The 26,625-nt window shown below is 39.5% G+C and overlaps 1 protein-coding gene across 1 annotated transcript in view; it reads right to left on the reverse strand.

The window, feature by feature from the left end:
• Positions 1-10,866: 10,866 nt before the first annotated feature.
• LOC105286868 (heparan sulfate glucosamine 3-O-sulfotransferase 5) overlaps positions 10,867-26,625 on the reverse strand; it is a 30,134-nt gene continuing 14,375 nt past the window's right edge. Inside the window, exons 3-5 of the mRNA XM_011352123.3 lie at positions 16,225-16,320; positions 13,419-13,632; positions 10,867-13,332 (exon numbers count right to left, since the gene is read on the reverse strand). Of these exons, the coding sequence (XP_011350425.1) occupies positions 12,439-13,332; positions 13,419-13,632; positions 16,225-16,283 (1,167 nt within the window). The 5' untranslated portion in view covers positions 16,284-16,320 and the 3' untranslated portion in view covers positions 10,867-12,438. The remainder of the gene's footprint in view (positions 13,333-13,418; positions 13,633-16,224; positions 16,321-26,625) is intronic.

Consider the following 26,625-nt stretch of genomic DNA (forward strand, 5'->3'; position numbering starts at 1 on the left):
GATGCACGTCTGCATCATTCCGTTAGAAATCGATAACGTCGTTTTCCGACGCAGCGTATACGTATCTCGATGTTTGTTGTCTTGCTCTCGATTCGAGCTCTTTCTCTCTCTCGCTCGCTCGCTTTCTTTCTCTCGTTCACTTCTCTCCTAAAAATCTTCGGTGTAACAAGAAAACTTTTCGGAAAATTCTTCCATTCCACCAAAAATTACATTCAATTAAAGCATACGACTCTCTCGAGAGCTCGATCTACGTTCGCAATCGCAAGATTTCTATTACGCATGAGAATTATTGCTTCCTTTGTTATTCGATATGATGAGTATGGTCACGCGACGAACGCAATTTGTTATTCTATTGAGTTTCACTCGTCCATTGCTTTTAGATTGCGTCCAACGTTCTAGACGAGTCCGCACTCGGGTATGACTCCCCTGTGATGTCATAACGTTATTAAAAAGTTATCCTGTTTTCATTTTTTAGCGGAATTCGCAATCCAATAGCAAAAGAAAAGCCATTATCGATGTAAAAATTCCAATTTGCTTTGACGCATAGTTTCGGTAGTTAACACACATACTCGATTTCTTTTATCGCCTTGAAACGATTGAAACAAACTTTGCATTTGATAAATGATAAAACAAATTTTATGTAATTACATAGATGTACATTCTTTTGTTTTTTGATTACAAAAGTTTGAGAACCGACGTTTTCCATTACGCTGTTAGATACGTTACATTCTAAAAGCAATGAGCTGTTAGTGAGGTATCAATCGTTATATTAATCGAGAAAATGTGCCATGAATCTCGTTGTGCTGTTGTTAATAAACACGTCCGTCCGCGATTTATAATAAAATGCACCGTAACGTGGTAAAAGCGTGTGTATATACGTGGTTAAGCTACGAGCTCCTTGATCCCTTTAACCCCTTCTCTACGACAGTGTATTAATATGCTGCCACTCTCGATATAGCAAAACTCTTTCATCGATCTCTGATATAAAAAGGAATTCAAAGATATAAATTATGTAAATTGCAACAATTTGTTTACCTACATAACACTACATTATCCTATAAAATTGTATATAATGACATTGTATAAATATTCTACGATAAAATTGCGTTCTATCAAATACATAACACACACAAATTTTGTTACATATGATAATACCTTCCAATGAGCTTTTACGAGTTCGTTATTTAACAGAGCTCTCTACGTTTTTTTTTTTCGAGTTTACTTTATTTAAATATATTTAGCGTAATCTTTAGCGTATCATGCGCAAATTTATTTACATTTAAGTAATTGAGCTATCGATTTAAAAGACGTGTTTGCATATCGAGAGTTCCATACAAGTCTTGTTTTTAAAAAGTCGCCTGATCACATGTAATCGCATCACATGTCTCTTTTGGTGTATAAATTATTACCGAATGAGATCGCATTGAGTAGAAGGGGTTAATTTGATGGCTACATTCCAAAATCTCCACCCCGAATACTCGAGATAATCCAATTATAGCAATTTTTACGACAGTGTCTCTAACAAGTTATTTTCTCTTTTATTTTTTTCCAGTTTTATTAAAATTAATTCCATGTAAATAAATCATCAATGAATAAAATAATTTTACGTATTTGTTCAATATGTAAAAATGAATATCAAAATTGCGTGATTTATCAGAGACGTCCAGCTTTTTAGGCGTCTCTTCACTCATAAATTCTTTATCATCTTCTTTCATCGATGATTAATTTCTTTATAGAATGTTGCATCAACTCTACATCTTTTGTGCAAAGTTTTAATAAATCTAACAGTACCGCACGCATCCTGAGCCACTACAACGAATAAAGGATCTCGATGTAACGGGGCAAGATGTCAAATTGCCACCCGATACGAAGCTAAGTTGGTGTGTCTCACAGTCGCACAGATAACAACGGCTAGAATCGACTTTAGTTTCATATATGCAGTTAAACAATCGGACCAAGTACAACGTATTAGGGAATTAATTAATTAGATACACCGGGCCTCTCTAATGGAGCACCCATCAAAAGGTACAAGAGAGTGAGAAGCGACACGAGAATTCGTTATCCTTAAAGTCCCTATCGAGGTACGAGGAAAGAGGGAAGAGGAAACGGCGAGTAAATCACGATGGGAAACACATACATCGTATATGCTATTACGAAAAAATAATAGATATCGTTAAATGTTAATTATAAATCGGCCCGTCTCGGCAACGATCGATGTGATTCAATGCCAAGTCGTCCATTGTTTTAACAATTTATCGTAGACATCAATAACGATAATTTTTGCTTGAAAGTGTACGTGTGTGTACGCGTGAGTGAGTATGTGTCTCTGTATGAATACGAGAGTATTTTGTGTCACTTTCGATCTAGAGAAAAGTTGACGAGAGGAAGATACGTTCTCTCATAATTAATTAAATCATATTTTCAACGATAAATCAATACGTGCGCGATAAATATTTAATAATTGGTCGATAAATGTCGTTAACGATAAGTTGTTATAAAACTTCAATCATGGAAGCGCAGTTGTGCTTAATTAATGTTGTACTGACTTGGTACGAGAATTAAAACGCGAAGCTTCAAAGTTTTGATTTTTTAATTGATAAATTACGATAATTTTATGCATGAAAAATAACATTATAGCTTACATTATATTATCCGTGAAGAAATGCAATTGCAATTGCGGTTATAGGGAAAGTGGACAAGTCCAACAGAAAAGGTTACCGATGCTAAACAATATTCAGTACATATTTGTGACTAATGATCGCTAACTACCCTCATTTAAAATACTGTCTGGTTTCAATCGACTCCTATGGGCATCGATGGAACAGTTTCGTGTTTCCGTTCATACGCCGGAACATTTGCGACGAATATAATCGTTACGTTGCACATTCCCTCTCTCGTTTCTCTCTCCATTGTTTTATTAAAACTTACGCGCTAGCTTGTGTGTATATATATGTACGTATGTACACATATATGTATATAGATATTGTATGTATACATACAATATATAAATCAATTTATATGTATATATATATATATATATGTATATATAAGAGATATGGTAAATGTATAATAAATTAATTGTTAATGTCGTTATTAAACTTATTTACGATGCATCATTAACAACTAGTGATATGTACTCGTTTTGAACTATAGCGTTAGTTTGATGCGACCCTGAGGTGAATGCGCGACACCTCCGACGATCGAGAAGCGATCGAAAAGCGATTCCAGGCAACGAAATCAATCATTAAATCAAAATTATTCGGGTAAATTATACTTTTATTGAAATAATAATCTCATTTTTGAGCTCCATTTAATTTGTGATAATCTCTTATTCGCAAGGCTCGTGTCTTTCTGCATTCGGTTACAACCTCATCATAAAAAAGAATAAGAAAAAGACGCACTCGCATTCGGATTTACGAGACATACTAATTAAAGGTTTCCGTAAGATGTTAAAGGTTTGCATAATTATGCGATTCTGATTCTTACTGGCATATTAATTCACGTTTCGCGATCAGCATATAAGCAATTAGACTTTGCGCACAAGTTTGGCCGGTCCTGCCGACCATCCGAGCTTGCGAATTCCGCATACAAATTCCGCGTGGCGTGTAGCATCGCGCCGTTTCCGCGTTTTATTGAATCAACCCTCGGCCGATTAGGCGAGCGCTGACGATTTTCGTCGGGTCACCGCACAAAAGCCTTTTGTGTTCCGAGGCTACTCTCTCCGGGAAAAACGCGACCACGCCAGACGGACAGCCGCGAAGTGGCTTCGTCTCCTCTCTCTAACGTTCCTTCTCTTCTTTTTTTGCCATTTGCACAATGCAGCTTAGAGCGATCGATATTTCTGTGCGCGTTAATTCACGTTTTTGAAAAACGAATCTATCGTTGCTAGTATTGTTGCTTGTACGGAACCATTGTTCGTAGTTATTTCTTTTTTTTTTACTGTTACATTATACGCTTTCCGTGCGTTTTTAATTGAAAAAAGCTTTTACCCTTTAAAGCATCCTTATTGCACAGATAAAACTATTCATTGCAGGCGCGCAATGAAAACGCAAGCCGAAAATATTCACAGAGTAAGCAGTTCGATTACGCCACATGTTCGCACTTAATCGAACGCGCTTAACCGAACATTTCGACAAGTTTTAACCGCTGTTTGCAGAATCAGTATAATCGCATTCGTATAAAAATCGCGCGCAATGTACAGTATTTTGCTACTTTTTACAGAATATTGCTGTTCGCTTCTCGATCATTTTCGGCCTTGCACCGACACCTCGCTTTTGTGTGATATCTCTTTTGCTTTCTCGCTTAATCCGGCACACGTGTCGAGAAACGACAACGTGTACGCCGTACAGGCAATTGTTGATATGTATCGTTTTCAGCGTGGCTTATTGCTTAACGTATAGCTACGGCTCTTGTAAATCTAGTGACTTATATCTATTCCTACGCCTGTACCAGCGGCGCGCAAACTCGCTTTTGTCACCCGGACAAATATCTCGGAATATCTCGGAAATATCAAGACAAATCGCACAAATAACATGGTGTAACACAGTTAAACAAACAAGTGAGATAAAAATAAATAAATGAGATTCTTAACTTTTCACGATTAATTGTGTTTCTTCCCAAAAGAGGATGCTGGCCCCAGTTGTCGCACTAATCGGTTTGTCAATAACTAATTATCTTAACGGTTCGGTTTTTATCATTATAGAAATAAATTACAATAATTACGATGGCACAATTAAAATTATTACTACAGAAACACAGATGTATTAATTTGATCACAGAGAAACAATTCTAAATTAACGTAGCGTTCTAGTTTCTGAATATAACATATCCATGCAAGTTGTTCATTAAATAAGACATATGCAGAGTGTTTTGCAAAAGGTCGTATCTTAACTTAATTTTATTTATACGTTTTTCAGAAAGATAACAATTAGCCTACACCGAGTTGAATGCGCAGTAGTTTGTGCACCTCTGATTTAGCATTCTTTGCGCGAACAATATCAAATACCTTGGCGAGCAAGCAATTCTGGTAGACAATTCGATGTTGGTCTCGTCGAAGAAGCTGTCACCTCGATAAAGTATCTGATATTTCGTCGACAGAGCGCCGATGCGCCCGCCACGTTATTTTCTGGTATAAAACGAAACGATACGAGCGCGAACGAAGCACACATGTATACGTTATTTCTTGACCATTTATTTCTGATCGTGGAAATTTCCTTGGAGGATCATCCTCGAGATATACTTCGAAACTATCGCGCAAATATTGCGGTCTACACAGAGAAAAATAATGGTTTCTTTCGAAAGTTGAGACTACAATAATTCTCGAGGTACAAACGATCGAAAATTATAATTAATCTAATATAATATAATCTCTAAATTATTGCCAATAAAATTTTGGGCTTGACTGGAATTTCCTATAATAAGCCCATATCAGAAACTTAAATTAGAAATTAGAATTCTTCCATTACAAATTTATTCACTAGAGTTCGACTAGAAACGTAAATTCCAACTTGAATGATTATATAGGAAAATCTCTCAATCAAATAGAAAACATGATTGAAAAGTGGAAAAATAAATTGGCACATATGGATAAACATGAAAGAACATGAAATAAAAATCGGGAAAATTGGAATGCATTCAAGCGACTCTTGTCATGAAGGTTGTCGCATTGACTTCGTCTTTTAAATAAATCAGTGCTTTTCCCCGAGGGTACGCGATACAGATGGTGAAGGAAAAGAGAACGAGTCGGTCGGTCGGCAGGGTAGAATAGAGACGCGTTAAGATATCTCGAGATGGAGGGTGCACTCCGCTGCCGCCGCCGCCGTTGACTCACGAAAGCCGATAAGAAGGAACGGAAAGTAAGCGCAAGTCGCAGTTCGCGCGTGTACACATTGCATCCTAGATCCACTACATGTCCTTTCATTCATAGATTTTCCGCTCTTCGAGTGAATTTCTTTCGTTCGCGAAGGTTTTTGTTCATTTTTGTACTTTTCATTTTCGATTTATTCACTTCGTGACTTTTCCATTCTATTGAGTGTCTTAGTCTTAGCGATTGAGTCATAAATTGAATTTTTGAACGTTCACCAAAATCATGCAGTCAAGTATTATTGGAAAAACTTGTACTATATCGAATTATAGACATGTCCTCATAACATCGCGTTTGGCGAGAATAAATTCACCCAAATATCGTGGCGAGCGCGATGCGAAGAAATTATTTGATGATCCATGGATCCATGGATCAAGAATCTGATAATTTGAGAATTCAATGATCCAAGGATTCATCGAAATACGGATTCAAACGATCCAAAGATCGTTGAGCGTTTTCTTATTCTACACTTATCAACTATGATATGTTATTTTCTTTTTAATGACTAGCGCTCCGAACGTGAGAGTGCACGCTCCCAAAAGAGATATTTGCATACACCCTCTTTGTTTATTCATTAATGTCCTTTGGTTTCATTCGTCGCCTATGGTCTAACCCCCCTTCATATGAAATTCGAAGGCCTATATTTGTGCGTCAATTTCTTCGAGGATATCATAATATGTGAGATAATTATATCATAAGATATAATCAAAATTATATATTCAGTAACATTTCTGATAATTTTCTTACAGGAAAGTTTTCGAAGAGATATGTAAAGTTTGATACTGGAATTTTATTTGCTAGAAGCAATAGTTTTCACGTGATAAGTGATCTGAATGTGAGTGTCTGAATATGAAGATTATTCAAAAATACCATTTGTATCAAAATTGATTTACTTTTGTGTATGCAAATTATCATATGCACAATTTAAATGACACATGCTGTCCAAAAATATAGTGAAATAAAATTTAAATTACAGAAAGTTTGAATAAAGACTTGTTTTAAAGCATTGCTGAAATATTTTCCATAATCTCTGTCAGAGAATGCAAATGAATAACCTGTGTTTGATTTTTGAACGAGTCTAAAAATTTCAAAGGTTCTGAAATCTAAAGCGTGAAAACATTTGCACGCACAATTAATTGAATTTTTGTGGAATAACGGCCATGTTTTCCCGCCTTTGCGTTTTTCCACTTCCCGTTAGATCCGCATATTCCCGGTAAACTATTTTTATTTTTATAGTAACGCTAAAAAATATACATGAAAATATTGTTATTGCAAACAATATTCATTGAAAAAGCTATTATATCCTTTTGTTACAGTCAAATGTAATAAAGCAACTAAGAAATTTTACGTAAAATACGAACGAACTTATTTAAAAACTATAACGAAATTGCATTATCGAAATAAAATGAATAAGAATTGTTAAGGTAGATCCCTGATTGATTCAAGATTCATTAGCTATTTATCAAAACAATTGCGGTTTATTGCACAAAATTCAATTATGTCCCTGACAATGGATTCCCAAAGAAAATTTCATGTATTAGGTGTATTATTAAGCCACTATTCCGGGAAACTTCTCGAGGGTTGATTACTGCGTTATTATTATCCCCTGAGACCTGAGGTAACTCGCCGCCCACGTCTAGTATCGCATAGTAATGCGCGATTAAGGGAGAATCGATCCTGAATTTTATCGCGCCCTGTAGTAACGCGTTTAGATAGTCGATAGTCGATGTACCATAAAACACCCTGCGCCACCCTGCGCCACCCTCTAGGGGCGACATTTTTCACCCGCCCTTGCGATTTATATCCGATTTTCCTGATGCATTGTCCTTTCCTGTTCCCTTTATAGTTTCGAGGTCGCTTACCTTCGCATTGAATATTAAAATTTATTATAATTAGATAAACCTATGATCTTATGTAAGTGCGCGTAATTCCTTTATTCACGGCAACTTCTCGAGATCGTTAGGCAGACTTTTCCTTCCTGCGAAGCCTCGTAGTCCGGTTGCACTTCCACTTCAACTCAAGTTGGCGAACGCGGATGTGTTTTGCATAGAATGCATATTCATCACACGCGAAAAGAAGCATCACCCGCGACAATGTCCGAGAAATTTCATTGTCCATGTATCGATATTAATGGAGGCGAAAAAATATATGGAAAGTATTAAAAGACGGATATAGATCCCGACAGTTGGTTTCCCGTCAGCAAAGATCTGGCGAACAACGGCGATCGTTTGTCACTTTCAAAGTTACACATCCTGGGGTTGTTATTATTACTCGAGAAGCGAGAAAATGGCTTGGGAACGGTTGAGAATATCTGCTGCGAGCTTTATAAATTTCAGTACATTCGCGTGGCGCGCTTAGCGGAAAATACATATTCATCTCGACTACTCCGTAGAGGGTGCATCTGTAATGGAGACGAAAGAGACAGGAGGGATCCGCTGGATCTGCGTACATTTCACCGGATGTCCGCGTGAATGGCGAGCAATATCGATCAGTCGTGGGTACAAGAGGTTACCCGGGTACAGGGCAGCTGTTTCCGAAAGACCTCAATTCCATTCTACTTGCTACGCGATGCGAATATTACACTTTATGTAGGTCGGCGGACACCTACGCGAAAAAAGGTATAACACGCTCAACATCATCGCGAATTCCTGCCGAGTTCTTGCCGTTACATCTTGTTATACTAAAGACGCGGATGAAACGGTGAATAATATATTCGCCGACATACTCCGCGTTTAAATCTTGGTATTAAAAATATTTGTTTTAACACTCGAGATAGACTACGCGGGTGAAAGGACCGTGCGGATTCCCGTGGATTGACCGGACATCGACGAATGGAAAAGAGAAAAAGAGAAAAAACACTCGGTAAGAGGAGAAAGGGGGTGTTAACTCCGCTGAAGTCGGGGTGAATGCCCGAGACCGGGGCCGTGGAGGCCGAGGGAGAATATCGTGATCGCGCGATGCGCGCCGGGGAATGAAACTTTTACCCGCTCTCCGCTCTCTCGCGGAAACGAGAGAGACGGCCGTAGGAAGGAACAATATTTATCTTTCTCCGCTCTAGAGATTATATTTTTCGCGGTATAATTTTAACGACCGTCGGATAGATGATTTGCCGGGAGATTTATTAAAGCCGCGATAATGCAACATTTGTTACAAATAGGAGAGTTCTCGCTCTCCGTATTTGCTCTCAGGCGTTGCTGTAATCGAGGATGTAGAAAGATCGATCCGTTAATCTAATCAAATAAATTCACATTTAAGAAATCTTATCTTTTGATACTCGCCCTTTCAGAGTGAAAGAAAAAAAGTTGAAGGACATTAATAATTAAGAGATATCATCGCTCATTATAATTTTATACCAAAAAGTCGTTCATCGGAATGCAAAACTCGCTCGGGAATGCTTTCTCGATCATTTAAATAAGCATATATGGCAAGATGGTTAACGTGATGGTCTACGCTTCTTAACTTATCGAACCGTTGCCGTGACTTCCCTAAAGAAGGTTTCTTAATTGGGTGCCGAGGTCGGAAGTCGTAACGCGATCCATTCGCTCGCCACAAGAAGGAATATCGAGCGATACATGCGATCCAAATAATATTAAAATATATGGTAAACCGCGCCATATAGTGCGTTTTTGCGTGTGTTCAAACGATGTCGAGAAAGGCGATCGCATGTCACGCCTGCACCACGAGTAAACTCGCTTGGTCATCAGTCAAAGTGGAATTGAATATTCGTCCGCGAGATTAAAGGAGAGAAGGCTTGCAAAAGCCAATGGCGTGACTTTTTCAAATACATCCTCGATCACGCCGCATGCTATTATCCATAATTGAAAATTTACCCGCAATATTAATCGCTCGTCTGCCTCAAAAATCCAAAATTGCTCTAAAATTTAAATTATTATTTGAAATCGTTCGAAATTACCATCCAAAATTATTTGAGAATATGAGAATAGATACGTATGAGATATCTATCTACACTCGTTACACTATTATATTAACGAAAGTAATACATCTTCCGAGCATTCCGCAAATTGCATCTTAAGAAGAATCAAAGGTGGTTTGCGGAAATTACAACTTATGCAAATGCAACCGAATCCTCGAGCAAAGGTTGGATCAAAGCGTGTGCGCGAAAAGGAAGATCGACATGGCGCGGCACGATCCGCTTTGAGTTGAATCGCTCGAGACCCAAAATTATCGTAGCTGAGACCTTACGTTAAGCTCTCGAAACCGATGACTGAACCACGCTACCGTCGTAGCGGCTAAGCAAATTGCAGCGGCAAGGTAATTAACGGAGCTTGTATTCGTAAAGCGGACTTTTACTTCGGAACAGCTATAAATAAAAACCAGACTAACAGAAATAAACTTGAATAAAATTTTCTCTTCCAGTACCAAGAGGTATTAAGGAGATTTTCTCTTCTCTTGATTCATCTTCTAAAAGTGACTTGACCAGTACATTTTCTCGTTTTCTCTCTTTTTTTACTTTCTTAGGATTAGTTTTCTAATAAATTAATAATAATGATGAACATAATAATAATAAAATTAATCTATTATTTTTAATCTGTTATTTGTTATTCGAGAAAATATCTTTTATAATATTATATTTAATTTCGAAATTATTAAATATCAAGACTTACTACTTATTTCTTTGATCTAAAAATATTGAAAAGATCAATATTTTAATAAATAAAGTAAATATTATATAAAAAAGCATAAATATTACTTATTACTTTGAACTAACGAGCAAATAGTACAAGTAAACAGTAGGTAAGTTATATTTGAAGTAGCACTCGAAGAAAAATTGACGCACTCGGCCGCAGGTTGCCGTTACTACGATTCTCGAGATCTCTGGCCGCTGAAACGAAGCCCAAGGCGACCGATATTTATCGCACGAATTAACGCACGATGCATTTTGCCGCGCATGCACGACTCACTTACGCCGTAAAGCAGATTATTTATGGCGCCATATCCTTACGAGAGAAGAACTTGTCGCTAGGCAATAAGCTCTCATTATGTGACTCGCTTCTTTTATCTCTCTTGTTCTACATATTTCCCGGTGATAAACGTACTGCGTTAATCACTAGAGATTTTTTACGATTTTGATTAGCGACTATTTGTATCTCTCATAAAATCTGAATAGTACATAAATATTCTTATAATATTAAACAAGTTATCAGTAGGCATAATCCGTTGTATAATATTCAACATATCTTTAAGTGGAATCCACGAACAGACTATAAAGGACGTTAATTAACTCCCATCGCGCGACGCTCATCATCTCCGACGACATGGAGCCGAATTATTAACTATCCATGTAATTATTAAGAACTTCCTCAATGACGGTGGAGAGTACGTCCCGCAGTAATGTGATAAATTCTTAATACATTTGCGTTATCACAGGACGTAATACTCTTCTGGTGTTTTAGTAAAATTCATTTGTTATATATAATACGTATATATACATTATACGTATATATAATATAACGTTGTATCTTTTAAAATAATTTTTAGTGGAAAATTTGGAAAATAATCGATTCTAAGATCTTCTACGATAAAGTCTCAGCGAGCCGTTCGGTCTACGTTGCAGTTGACGAGTTTATTCGCGGTTGGTCGGATTCCACCCTACTTCTCTTCATGTTCCCAGAGGAACGCTTGCGCCGATCCAGTGTCAGGGAACGATGGAGAAGAGCGCTGTCTTTTCTCTGTGTGAAAGAGAAAGAAGAAATAAACTTGGGAAGAGACAAGAGAGAATAAAAGATTGCCTCTGGTTTTCGATTTTTCTCCAAAGCAAGAGCGAACCAGCATAATTATACTTTTCTGCTCGTTGTACTTGGTGGATCGTGCATGCGCGGGACGCAATAAATAAAATTTTCGATCCCCATTGATCGCACGAGAGTCCCTCGCGTTATGTAATATCCTCTTAACGACATAAGCGATATAACAACTTCCAATGTGGATTATAAAAATATTCAATCTTTCTCGTTTACGAACTAGTTAACCTATTGATATATGTAAACTATCGATATGTAAAATTGATATGTAAAGTCACGGACCAACGTGATCCGTACATGCCGCGTGGATCCACGGGACGATCGCGTCCGTCGTCTCGTGAATCCACGTCTCTACTATATTTTGGCCGGCGTTACTGTAACTTTGTGTACGTGTATGTGTCTGTATGTATATATTTTGTATACGCTTACACATTTGATAATTCAATAACAAGACGCCAGTCCCGCGTGCATCCCGCGTTAATAACGGTATCGACGTTGCATCCAGGATCGTTGCCATCGTGTAACATTATGTTGCGTTTCTTTGAAAATAAGCGAACCGATAATCGATACATATAAGCTACTTATCTTTGCCTTTGAAGAAATTAAGTATCCAGGCTGCATCGAAGCTACGTAATCCCGTGAAGGATATTGATCGACGTCACCAATTCCGGATCTTCTTTTGATGATCAATTTCGGTAGTGGTTTCTTCAGTAACAAAAGGATGTTTGATTCCGATTAAACAATCACGTTGAACGCGTTACTAGATGCACGCGCGATTCACGTCGATAACGAACGAGTCGGGACTCTCCACGATGGTTATTCCTCCGGCCAGCCGAGGTCCTCCCCGACGAGTTCGTAGAAGCGTTGATTGTGCTCGTTGAAGAACTTCCTCAGCTTCGTGACGACCACCGGGCTGACGCGTGGATGACGTCTCCCCTTACTCTCCTTCAGACACTTCTCCGAGGTCTCGTTTCTCAGGCAGTAGAAGCCCTTAGTGTGGTTAAAGTAGAAGTTGTGCCTGCCGATGCGCGGCTCCAACCCGAGGAAGTTTTCGATACGACGCAGCTGGGGCACAGGGTCCTCGATCAACTGATCGCCATTCACTATGAGGATCTGCTCCCTGGGGAACACTTCCAGCCAGCGATGCATATAGGTGTGATACAGGGAGATGGCGACTGGTCTGTATGATTCGTTGATAGTACCGTCTGGCCGCATAACGAGCTCCTCGAAAGAGCGCGCCGCTTGCTGCTGCTGTTGTTGCTGCTGTTGCTGCTGCTGCGGCGTACCGTTTATCAATGTGGAAGCAGTTGCGGCGTGCGTGCGTAATTGCGTGTAATCCGATATCGCTCTGGTAACTGGCTCGCGTACGATCAGCAGCAGCTTGACGCTGCCGTTCATCGCGCGGATCCTCTCGGGCACTTCGGGCGTGACAAAGTAGCTGGGGCTCTTCTCGATGGTGATCTGGCCCTTGAAGGAGTACGGCATCTTGCGGCGATACCATTCCAGGCCCTTGCCGTAGTTGTCGTCCCGGTCGAAGAAGTGCACCTCGCCGGCCGCCTTCTGTATCTGCGGATGCAGGAAGAGCATCTCTAGCAACGCCCGCGTGCCGCACTTGCGTACGCCGATTATGATAGCCTGTGGGAGATGGCGATTCGTGCGTGGAAAATGAACCTTCGAGTTGGAGAAGAGAAGAGGCGGTGTCGCGCGTACCTGCCACAAATTACCATGTACATGACGTAGGTACAACATGTGTCTTCGAAAGTTGGAAGCACTTTTCCTATTGTCGAGGCACGTACCTGGGAGACCAGCTCGACCGTGCGCCCTTCGACGGCGGAGACCGCGTGGAGGCTGTAAATGGCGCTATCGTACAGTATATGGAAGGTGAGGAAGAGGGACAGCAGGGCGACCGATAGAAAAGCTACGGCCATTTTCGGTCTGGACACGCCGACCACCAGAATGCAATCCGACGCGTCGCCCTCGGCCGGCCTCATGGCGGAGCGGGGCATCCATCTGCAACCAAACAATCAGAAAACCTTCGCCTTGCCAGATATTCAAAGCACCCAAGTATCGAAGCACGAGTTCGCCTCCGAGTGATATCTTTGGTTCCTGAAGGGCAGTCGTGCTTTCCGTTCATTTTTTTCTCTCCTCCCGGCACGCAACAGCGCCGTTAGTTACGGATGGCGCCTCTAATTTATTCTTTTCTCGCCAAGGTAAGGCAATCAAGCTGCGTCACGATCGCCGATCATTGTAACATGATTTATAAACGTCGAGCTCGTGAGCTAACACACCCCATTACTCCTTCAGTCAAAAATAATTCGATATTTATCGAGATCGAATCGGGGAATGCGAAGATCAATAGGTCAGTTAACGCACGCGACAGCTTATTTTCCGCTCGGCACTCCAACCAAAGGAGTTAAAACAATTTCGAGCCACCGCAGTGGCCCGTGGCTCGATAATTATGCAGCTGATTGGAATTTACACGAAACGCTATGGTAAGCTGGCGCAACAAATTTATCGCGGGAGCGCTCGCGTGACAGACGAACAAAGCGGTTGTCAATGCCGAGCTCGCTAATTTCGTTCGCCATTGAATGCGGGTATCAAAAGTATCGATCGATAGATTTACCAACGTTTCACGAGTCGTATGTTAGACTTTTATGCTTCTCTCCACGAACGATAAATCATTGACCCGCATGCTGTCCCAAACAGAAAAAAATTGAACTTTCGTCGGCGCGATTAATCTGATATTATCCTGCAAAATATATTGTACATTATCGCGTAAGCAAGCTTGAAGTAAATTGTCACAACCTTTCTCGTGTCGAATGCTATCTTTGTTACCAGTATAATCCGGAATTTTATGTTCTTAATAAATCATTTTCTGCGTGCAGATACTTTATATTACGGTTTAAAATATTACGATATAATCTAATTTCTCATTCAATTTGCATTCAGTATCTGCATTGCATAAATGTAACAGTTCTTATATTTTAGTAGCCGGTAGGAAATACCCGACATTCCAAATTATGTAATTAAAGGAATATGTCTCAGGTTACGAGTTAAATAATTTGCATATTCCCTCCGTGTATATATATCTTAATTATATCATCTCGCATCAATTTTACGTGCCAGGAATGTCTAGATTGATAATTAAAATCGAGAATAAGCGTTCTCGCTCAACTTGTCCTAAAACTTGAATTCGTTAGCGATGTCTTAGCTTAGAACGTTTACAGCGCAACAGGCATGTAAATTACATGTCCTCGTGCAAATAAAAGCGTCATGGTGAAAGTTGTTCGTGGCGAACGAAGCCCAGAGCGAATCGGAATTCACAAGTGACGAAACTCGTGAGTCAAGAGCTCTTAAACTCGGAATAGCTAACGAACTTCTGAAACGAGACGTAGAGGGATGAAGGTGCAAGGAGGAAAAAGGAGGGCGAGCGGAGGATCGATCCGCTTATAAATGATGTAGAAAGGTCGGTACCCCTGAGACAGAGCGCAATCTAAATTTGATGCCGTTGCATTTTGTATTCCGACGTAATGGCTTTTCTAACGTTTATCGCCGATACACTTCAACCATGTTACATCACTAGTTTTCCGCGTCTCATCGATTTGTCGAGATGATCAAGTAAACGCGTCGCGTTTCTTGCGCTCGCTTTAAATTATCGCTTTTACTTATGACTCGAGTCGCAATTAATTATTGTTAACGAATCTGCTCTTCTGCGTCTTGCATTATTTTTATTTTACGTTCAAAAATCTTAAAAGATAACGAAGAGAAATTACTTATGGACATTCGCTTGTATCTCTTCTATCTATTCAGGAATATTCATGAGTATCCGCGCGTTAATACTGTCTTCCTTTTCCGTAAGAAAATACCGTAGGTAAATAATTCCATACGTGTCTGAATGTTATGTAATTTTCAACGACAGTCTGCTTTCATTTGGGAAACGTCCGAAACAATGGTTGTGTTATATTCAGCTTTCCATCGCTGCGATGCACAACGGCGGCCATTTGATGCGCAAGTTTTCTGGCTAAAATTTGCTTTGTGCCCTGGCGTGGTGCGGCTGAGGTGTTTCCGTGGGAAATACGCGGCTCGTGTTATCCGAACAAATTGCAATTTCCAGAGTTGCCTTCCGCGTTGTTGCACTTCTAGCGGAGCTCGCCCGCATGACTATCCGAAACGACCCGCTATTTACTCATTATCACCGTAACGTATCAACGTGTAATTACACGGTCAAGTGAATTTATAACGCATTAGCACAATTGCATAGGTGGGCGCTCCCCGACGTTTCTCTGTCGATTTTGTCCAATTCCCTTATGAGATAACTGGCGTTTTTTAATCGTCCTTATTTTGTAGGAAGCTGCTACAAAAAGATCTGACGTCCTATTATCATTGAACTTCGTCTCGTGAACTAGCTCAATTGAGACGGAAGCAGCAATTTCCTCATGAGAAGGACAAGTGCGAGGAAACTTTAATTAACTAATTATATATGATTCTCTCGCTGCAAATTTCGCAATGTTTCGATATAATCGACTTGAACAAACCAGAAGAGAGAAAGCAAAATACATCATGTTTCACGTAAGTTTTAACGGTATTTTCTTTAATACTTACAAAATATCTATGGGAGATTGAGGAGACCACTCTTGACGAGGCCGTGCCTTGTTGGGCATTTGCGTTTGTTTTCATGCGTTCACATTGTCAAAGTGTCTGAAACAATGCAAATCATCATCGTTAGAAAACTGTTTGTGAGTTTGTTCATATTTTTTAAAGGTTTTATAAATATTATAAATATTTTATAAAGATAATTTATAATGTATGAGCTGTGTAATTCGTATCATATTATTTCGCGAATAAGACGTTACATTACGCAATTTTAAATTTTATAATCGTAGTGTGCTTAACAAATGATCGTACGGTTTCCCGTGGTGACGGTAAAAGACAAAACGGACACTAAGATGGTGCTATGGGAAATCAAACGGTTTTCAAGAGATCCCTCGGTGACCCAGTTGCGCAAATCGGAACTTACACGTCGCGTAAATAGAATTGTTCGGTAGAATGGCAACTTTTCTCATTCTAAACTATCTGTTCACGTGCTGTTAAAAGCTCCACACACGGGAGCGTTTCATACAACTCGGGTGTATCTTATTTCCTTGAATCACGTATTAAATTTCGATGTAACACACATAAAATTTATATCAGAGGCCACACATTATTACGATCAGTGATATAAAGCTCGATAACTTTAAAACGCCGTAAATCTGTTTCGTTGCCCGTTAAACAGGAAGCGATATCAATGCATGTTCTGCATATTTCCGTATATCTGTATGTTTCCCTCATAAATAAGCAGAAACAGCATTCCCATAGCACGACTATTCTTGTCAGGTGTATTCAGACTTTTATTCAGTCCGTTCTTTTGAGAATGGCAGAACGAGATGCACTGGAGCATAAACACGTGTATTCATTCATCTATGACATTACGATGCATGTACTTCCCATTACGCTCGATGATGCATCGCGACGTTCTATCTAAAGACGAAACGATGGCGATCTATGCATTGTCAACACTTGTACGCTGCAGTTGTTCCTTGCAATGTGCATTAAATTTATGTACAATGACATAAAAAAAACGCAACAATAGAATACTAATGTAGATCTCAAAATAAAATAAATAAAACGAAGGATAAGATAAAAAATAATTTTAATCGTAATAGAATCTTCCAGATGTTGAATACCGCCGTCATTAAAAGAACGTATATCGATCGACTTTAGTGCACTTGACGGGTTACCCCGTTGTCGATTCGTTTGACGTTTGCTTTAAATGCGCCTGCCTATTTTCATCAGTCTGGCGACCGTCTGACCGTCTGCGCGAAATAACAAGGACACGTCGCTTCACCTCGCGTAACTCTGGAGGGATGAATCGATATATCGAATGCAGACTGCCTGTGATGTAATCCAACGACATCCTTTCGCTTGCGTAATATCAACCCTTCGTGAGACGGCGTGGGAAGAAAGTGGAATTAGCAATGAATATTGCGGAAACGAAATTGCGCTCTGTATATCTTCAATATATCTTCACTTGGTGCAGTATCCTGATATTCCACTCTCTGTCTGCTCTCCCCTGAGCCTCTTACTTGAAAGGAGGAAGATTGCTATTTTTTGACAATCAAGTACCGCCGGCGAAGATGGATAAGGGTAATCTTATGCATAAAAATGAAGAATCAAGGTAAAAGGAACTATTAGAAATTCAAAACGTAAATGCCGTGTCTCCGAGGAGAACAGAATGGAAGGATAATTCGTACTCTTTACTCTTCTTACATCATATGCGCATATACATGTGCGCGCGCGGTAAGTAAGAGACTTACTAGAGACTTTTAGCTGAAGTCTGTTCCTTTAAAAGTTGATTTTAAATTGGTCTAAAAATAATTTTGTGATCCCTTTCTTTAGATTGCATTGGAAAGGGATTGAAGAATATTAAAGCAGGACTTTTACAACTATAATTTTGTCAAGCAACTTGACACAATTTGATGACTCGGAATTTGAAAAATGTAAATTTCAGCAGATTGCATGATTTCTGGATGGCGTTTGTGAGAAATCGTTCGAGGGTTACCGCTACTTTAACGGCCGCTTTGGAAGTTGCGGGTCGATGTGTCTGAAGCACGCGAAAACGGTAAAAGTTCGTCCGCGATGCCGGCAAAAGCAACGATGGCTGCAGTTGCAATCGATACTTTCCCAGAAACTTCTAAATGTGCCGCAAATTTGATAAATCGCTCAAAAGAAGCAACAACATTCTTCTTATTAAATAAATATAAAAATAATGTCCCGTTCTTCTGCAGAAGAAATAGCACTCTGTTTTCAATTAAATTTCGATCAAGTCACACAATTATCTCTTAAATAATATATTATTTTTCTCTTGAAAAATTAAGTCGAGAAACATTTGCATGCCAAACATTCCTATTTCAAAAATGAAGAGAACTAGGACAAATAACAAGTGGTGCCTAAAATTGGACGTCGCCAGATAAGACAGCTTGGAATAAGCATCATGAAAACGAGCGTTTAAATAACGGCACGACATTCAAGATTTGCGCTGAAACTTACTTTATCTTATCGAAAGGTAGAATTATATTCAGCGGACCAATAAAAAAGCGGCATTAACGAGATAAGGTGCCATTTGTTGGTAAAAGGACGCGCATTTCTATTATAGATAAACGTTATCTGCGCCGGTTGAAGCTTTGTAATGCAAGTTTAAAATTAAGTAGAAAACTGTGTCTGTTGCATAAAGCTAAGTAAGAGGAAAAGATGAAAAATTCTTTAGAAAAGATCTGCCCATCTTAAGTGACCTTTCTTTGGAAATTAACGAGATATTTTTTAAACTCGACACGTTCTTTCTTAAATCTGCAATACCATCTTCTTATAACTTTCTATCCCTTGCTCTTTCCTTCTCTCTTGCTCTCTCTTCTTAAAGTCACTTGACACAGTTTCCGATGTCATCATCGAGTGCTCTTCATCGTGACACATTTCCGTTGTATGGTCCTACCTGCGGAGGTCAAATGTCCGTTATGCAGGATGAACCTTGAACTCTCTTGTTCACGATTTTTTTCCAATCTCGAAAATCATTTCTTCTCGCGAGATTATCATTTCCGCATTAATAAAAAATTACATAAAACATAAGCAAAAAGTACAAGTAAAAACAAAATATTTTTTATATCTTGCGTGCTGGTTGCCTTGCATGTAAATTCCTCATTATAAGTTCTTAATTCAGCATTACGCATTCAGTTTAAATTTAGTGGAGCAAGATTATGCTCGAATGCATATTTGGAAGTACAAATTCGAACATAGCGTGAACAAAGCTTTGGCCACGATTCCCGTAATCGATGCTGCAGACCCGATTATGGTAATTTGTAGAGTTAGATACAGCTCGCGCTTTAAAACTTTGGGAAGCGGCCGGCACCGTTGCAAGCAGAACGCTTCGCTCTTTTCAAGGACAAAGACGCGCTCCGTTATCTCGGTATACCCTTTGACCTTTCTCATGTCATATATGTAGTCATCCGGTTATTTAGCATATCCGGCTGTACAAACAACACAAAAAAGACATCGATACTGGAGACACTGACGAAGCATCGAGAGATTTTCTCGCACGCGATAAATAGGACATCATTTTTTGCTATTTCATATTAAATGCTAAAATGGTAAAATGATATTTCACACGGTCTCAATGTTCGCATGTCGATAACGGACATGTGACATATGGTAGCGACATATGATCAATTTATTCCGCGGTGGAATCTCTCAATATCTCTCACCGTTGTTTTTGCGTATAATTGTTCATAATATGAACGACATTAAAGTTATATTTCATTCTGTTATATTCCAGTGACCAGAAAACCGATAGCGTTACCAAATTATTTATTGAAAAGCACTTTTCATTAAATATTCTTTGCATTCTTCATTAACAATTAAAGAATCTTTTTATAAGGTAAACTTTAATTCGCAATTTAGAACTGTATTTGTTTTTATAAATAAATAAACTTTATTTAATATTAAAGCACGTTTTACATTTTATTTTTTGCATTTAAATTCATTAACGATTAATACAATTTTTCGATGATAAGGATTGAGAAATTCAGGCAGTTTTTTCGAGTGTGTTTTGTTGTAACGCCAGAATAAGACGTACGAAAAATAGAGATCGCTTATGCATACTAATAGTACGACTACAGGGATGGTGATAGTGAACAACCGTCGGTTTGTATGTAAAAACAGAACTGTTAGCAATCTCCATGGAGAACGCGCTAATTGCGAGGAGCTGGCAATTGCAATGACAAAGCTAAATGCGCAAGGTTTATATTACAAATGCACTCGTTATACATTGAAAAGAAAAACAAGCAAAACTTTAACGATAAAGATCGCCTTCCTCGTGAACCATCGAGAAACAGATTATTAGAATTTTTCTATTCTAGGTAGGCTATAAGAGTTGACTCTAGTTTCTCGCGTTGAGCCCGAGGTCAGGGCTCGGAGATTAAGTGTCGGGCGCAGACCTCGCCGCTCTTCGTGACGCATTCATTAATCGGTTGCGTAGGAGAATCGGGTTGTGCACGTGAGCGCGTAAGCGGAGGCGTATCGTAGGCGTACGACCGATCACAACGGGGTGGTAAATGTAGTAATAGTAGAGGGGTGTAGTAGCAGCAGCAGCAGCAGCATGCATTCCACCCCTTTCTATCCTGGCTTATTGCCACCAGACTAGACAGAAACAGACAAATGGAGGGATAAAGATAGACAGAGAGAGATAGATAGAAAGAGAAAAAGAGAGAAAGAGAAAGAGAGCGCGTGCGCACCAGGTACGGCCACTGAGTCAAGGTCTGGCTGACTGGCGATCGACCTGACCTCGCTTTTCTCCTTAAAACGAGTAACGTCCGTACGACATCGATCGGAGGCACGCAAATGCGTGCGTGCAACTGTATCCGACGCATGCCCGACATTTCTCAGGCGACCCACGCTCGCACCGAGGATATCGATACGTTTGTTCTCCCGGATAAGCCCTCCCTCATCCACATCCGGCCGCGATCAAAATATCCTGCGGTTACGTGATTACACGTGCCGCATAACACGGATAAAATTCGCACGAGGATGGCGAAATTAGCATAAAAAGTGTGCCAATGCTAAACGCGAGTTGAATGAGTCGGCTCCGTCATCGCTGGCTGCGAGTAGTAAAGGCCCCTTATTGATCAGACGCGCGCTTGGTGTCGCGCACGCGAGGACAAGCGTGGGCGACAGAAATTAACCCGAATATACTTCTGTAAATGCGTTCCGGTTATTCGAACCGTGAATGAGCGAGTTGGAGCCCGAATCAGCGCACTCGGCCGCTATCTAAACGGCGGTCTGCGTGATTCTTTTGCCTCGCCGAGTTTTCATTTCGTTAGCTGGACGGAAGTCGCTTTGCCTTAACGCGACCGCCTTGGAGATCCCATTTGCTACAGTCAATATTTGATTAAATGCTAACGGGCACGCTTCATCCGTGAGAAATCCCGACACACCGAGCGCTCGCAAGTATCCAAGCAGGCCACAATAAAATGCACCGTAATCATCCGCAATAAGCAAGATAGAGAATTCGCGAAGCTGCACTGCGAGATATGATATAAAATAACGAACTTATTATTTTCACGAAACGTTTTAGAATGTTCATGAATATTCACAAAGAAAAAGCAGCGCGCGCTCGCGCGTACGCTGCTTAGCTACGCATTCATTTTGCTCGCCGTGCCGCTTATATCTCGTTTTAATTAATTTCTCGTCATTTCGCAAAAATGCACACGAAGAACGGAAGTAAATATTCATAGTACAGTTAAACGAACAAAGTCGTGGACATCGTCGGCTTTCTAGTAAATTCATTGGCCCGTCGACCGAGCTGCGTTGGGTGTTTATGAATTTATGAATATTGCTAAAGCTAAAATCGGGTCGGGTCGAAAGTTCACGCATTCTTCCAGCAGTGTGGCTGTAACTTTGTATCCGCAAGTGAATAACGACGCGTAGTCTCGCGTAATTTGATGTCAGAAAATAACGTCAATTTGACGGAAACTTCACTTATTTTTTAATACCATTAGTAACCATCCAACCAACCAACATTTTACAGCGCTCACATTTGGTAACCGACGAGCTTTATTTTTGAAATTTAATGCGCGGCAAGTTAACTCGCGGTTTATAATTTGCAGCGCGCCGAGGTGCATTACACCGTGTATTATGGCACGATAAAACGTTAATATAAGCTATGAGCCCGCGAACGAACAGCTGCGTTCCGCTCACGCGAGGTGTTCATCCTTCGCATTCTTGCCCGGTCCGTTAACGGTCTAGCAGGTACAGATATCTGTAATCGAATCGCTGCGAAACGAAATCGAGTCGGAAGCCGGAAGACACGGGGCGCAGGAAGAGCCTGGTTTTGTTTCAGTTCCGCTCCGCGAAGAACGAGCTTTATCGCTTCCTTCGAGAATCGGCAGAACGGTATCATTAGTTTTATTATCGCGCTTCTATTTGCTAACGGCAAATAAAACGTAGGTGGAGGCTGCGTAAATTCTCCCACGCACGACTCTCCGCAACGACTCCCTGTTTGAAAAATTCCGCTCGACTTTAAAAAGAGAAATTTACGACATTTGCGTTTACATGCGCGTGGGATCTCAGCCGACGTGTACTAAATTTAAAGGACGTTAAAAACCGCTTACGATGCGACCATAAACATTTCGCGGGATGGTAATCTTTTTTCCATTTCCGATTGCAGGCGTGAAAATTGCTTCCAATTACGTTTTGGCGGAGAAAAAGAATCGTTCGACGTTAATGATGCTGTTCACTATTTCTTGCGCATACTTTCCTCGCAAATAAGCAATATCTAGCTGCTTAACTGCAGAACTTGATGGGCGAAAGTTCGTGACCGAGCCGACTAAACGTCACGTCTTGTCCAACTTTTGTCACGCTCGCGCTTTCGCACGAGTAATGTCGTTTCGCGTAGAGGTGCCACTCGACCTGGGCTGCAAATGCAGTCCCGTCCTGATAGCACCTGCACCCGGACTCATTTTACCACCAGTTTCACACACAGGAAAAACGCAACAAAAAAGGGAAAAGTGGGAAATAAGACCAGATCGATACGAAACAAGCTTCAGCTTAAACAAGACAAATTCATTTCACGGAACATCTTTCAAGAAATATTACATAAGATATTTTTCAAATATTTGGTTAATGTAACAATGCACTTTCTATTAATTATAATTATATTAATGAAAAAATGTAGACATACAACATTAATTTTATCACTGGTAAAAGTTGACCAAACATTTTAAGAATATTAAGTATCGCCAGCTGCTGGACTTTTACAATAATAATAATCATCACTGATTGTGAGCAGAAACAATTAAAATCAAGAGACACGGTAGTGTCTCGCGCCAAGTGTACGCGAAGCGAGACTGACCGAGCGTCTACGCGAAGCGACGATCCTTTTTACGCTAAAGTATTTGGAATAATTCATGAGAATATTAAAATAATTCGAGAACGAGATGATTAAGTGTCTCTGATAAGGTACTTGAAACTTTAGTGCAGGTTAATTGAAATTCTCATAAATTCTCATAAACGATAAGTACGAGTGAAAATACATGTTTGCCAAGATGCCGAGCGTAAATATGATTATCGCGTTGTTATCGCTGGCCGCCGCTTGATATTATCCGCGTACAGGAGTACAGGAGTGCGAATTAAGTTAATTAATGGAGAGTGCTTCTCGTGCCGGCCCGTCCAGCCTCGCGCTGGTAAAAATGCGCCAAAGTATAAAGCCTCTTTAAAAGTGAGTTAATACTTTAACAATTGTGAAAAGTTTCGCACAGGTTTGAAAGAAGGGGAGAGAGGAAAGAGAAGAAAGAGGACTTCGAAGTCGTATACCTTGTACTTCACGTAGTAGCGTTTTAATCCATTCTGCCATCGGCTCAACTTCCTCCGACCATTTTGCAACTTACTCGTTAATGTCATTCCGTGGAAATCTACTCATTCATTTGCGAAAATGACTCGCGTAATGGAAATAACTCATTAATTCGTTTAGCTCATTGCGAGAGTGATGAGTTAATCGAAACCTCGTGACTTAATCGAAGTATCATTAAAACTAAACATCCTTGAATATTCTTAAGACTTGAGAATCCGATCCGCCATACTGCTCAGATTTGCCTCGATTTGTTGTGCTATGAAACACTGTCATTTGTTTGATTAACAGAGTGCATATAGATACACGAAGATCTTTTGAGACAGGCTATTGTAGGCTATTGAAAAAAATTAAAAGATGTGCTATCACATTTTCGAGAAAAATAGCACGATTGATGCAACTGCAGAATTGAACTAGTATTCAGACAAAACGTTGTTCAGTATACGTTCAAGTTCGAACATTTCGAGCAATTTCTAGTTTGCGTTTGGGGTCTCGAAAAGATTTGAAACGCAGATTGTTCAAATTGCCCGATCACCGGAAGATTCCGAGCACCAGGTCAAACCGATAGGTCAACTAAACCACCTACGAATGTCTCTGACAACTGATCAACTTGAACGATCAACTTGATCGAGGCGATTACAGAGGATGAGAGAAATCGCGATATTTCCGACACACGTTTCATGTCTATGCGTTCGAGTTGCGTGCCATTGTTAAGTTTAGTGTCCGATCTAATTTGCGATTTCACGCATCATCTTTTTTTATCGCAACACAACGACACGCACTTCCCACACCCACGCCAGATTTTAAACGCTCTAAACAAACGTGTTTGTAGTACATCAACAATATAATATTAAATATGATATGCCTGTGCGCTTACGTATATTTAATAATGATATGTGAAGCTTTAAGGACTTGTTCCGTTTATAAGTATCATATTTCCTCACTCGCGCAGAGAAACGGCGCGAAAAGTTTCTCTGGAAATTTCCGTGGAAGTGCACCTTGAAGAGAAACGCGCGAAATATTTTCACGTACCATTTGTCTTTTAAAAAAAGAAAAAATATATATTAATAACTTTTTTATTTCAAAAATGCTAGGCGCTCTTTTAGCTCTTTTATTTTTACGTTCGCAGACTCGAGGGCGTGCTACTAAAATATTCATGAGCTACTCTCTCCTTTAAACATCTTGAAAAAACCGTAATGTCCAGCAACTGCTGTCTAGTAACGTTGTTTGGCAGTTATTCAATTGCTTACTCACTGCAACAAATCAGGTAAACGCGAACACGAGCTTCCGCTAGAGTGAACAGAAAGCTGTTAGTCTTAAATGATAATTTGAATATTCCAACGTCGATTTCAATGTTTCATTTTTAATAACAATTTTTCAGAAAATCATGCGTGACGTATGTTATCATTTATATTTATGCATACTTGAAAAGTTCTCCTTTATATAGATAACAATCAGATAAATGTACAATTCTGAAATTAGATCAAGTATATATGCTTTCTGTCTATTGCATTTTACGGTCTCTGCTTTTGGTAAGGAGATAGACTGAACTGTTCGATATCGTATCACGGAGTCTCCTTTATCTTCGAAAATACCGATGTATCCAGCAGGCGAGAGCCTGGATTTGTTCGAGATGTGCTCGAGAAAACCCATCTCTCTCCCTTTACGTTTCTTACTTAACTTCTCCAAAGGTTTATGTAATCGTGAATTTTCCAAATGGCTGCTGTTTCTTTGTGAAAATTCAATTGCTTGAGCAAGTGTCAAACCTTCATATTCACTGAATAATCGTAATGGATGCAATTTAAGTGAGTCGTAGCTAATAAAAATCGTATCACAGTTTCCACTCGTATACATTTCTCATAATTTACAAAAGCTGACCAAAATCGTTAAAATGTTTCAGTTTGAGCAATATAAACCAATAAAAAGTAACAAATAAAATATGAAAACTTTTAAAGCATCTTAAATAATTAAATATGATAAAAAGCTCGAATAACACACAATATTTCTAATGTATTAATGTATTAAATATAAAAATTGTATATGTTTATGATACGATTATATATCTCGCACATCCTTTCTTTCTCTATCTTTCTACTTCATATATTTTTCCTACTCTACAGTTATCCGGCAATATAAAAGTGTCGTGTCAAAACCAAGAAATCATGGCGAGGAATCTCGCGCTGCTCGGAGATTCGGATCGATATGTTACACCGTAATTTCTCCTCCATGTTGAAGGCTCTCTGAATTATTCTTCGAACGATACGTCGCGCGCGTGTGCGGAAACTTGTCCCGTTTCCGTTTTCCGTGTCTGTTTTTTCGATTGGATTCAAATCTGAACACAACAAGACAATTGTACTACTTTACACTACTAAAATTTTAACCCACACTTATTAATAATGAATACTCCACTCTTAAAACACAATTTTTGTAACAAATAAAATTAAATACATAACGTTAATTTAAAATTCTCAAGAGATTTAATTTCATCGAATCAATTAAGTCTGTAGTAATAAAATAATTTTCTATTGTTTATAAAAAATTAAGAATCATATTTTATAAGAGACCTTTATAAT

The sequence above is a fragment of the Ooceraea biroi genome, chromosome 1 (genome assembly GCF_003672135.1).
Source record: "Ooceraea biroi isolate clonal line C1 chromosome 1, Obir_v5.4, whole genome shotgun sequence".
NCBI classification, from domain to species: domain Eukaryota; kingdom Metazoa; phylum Arthropoda; class Insecta; order Hymenoptera; family Formicidae; genus Ooceraea; species Ooceraea biroi.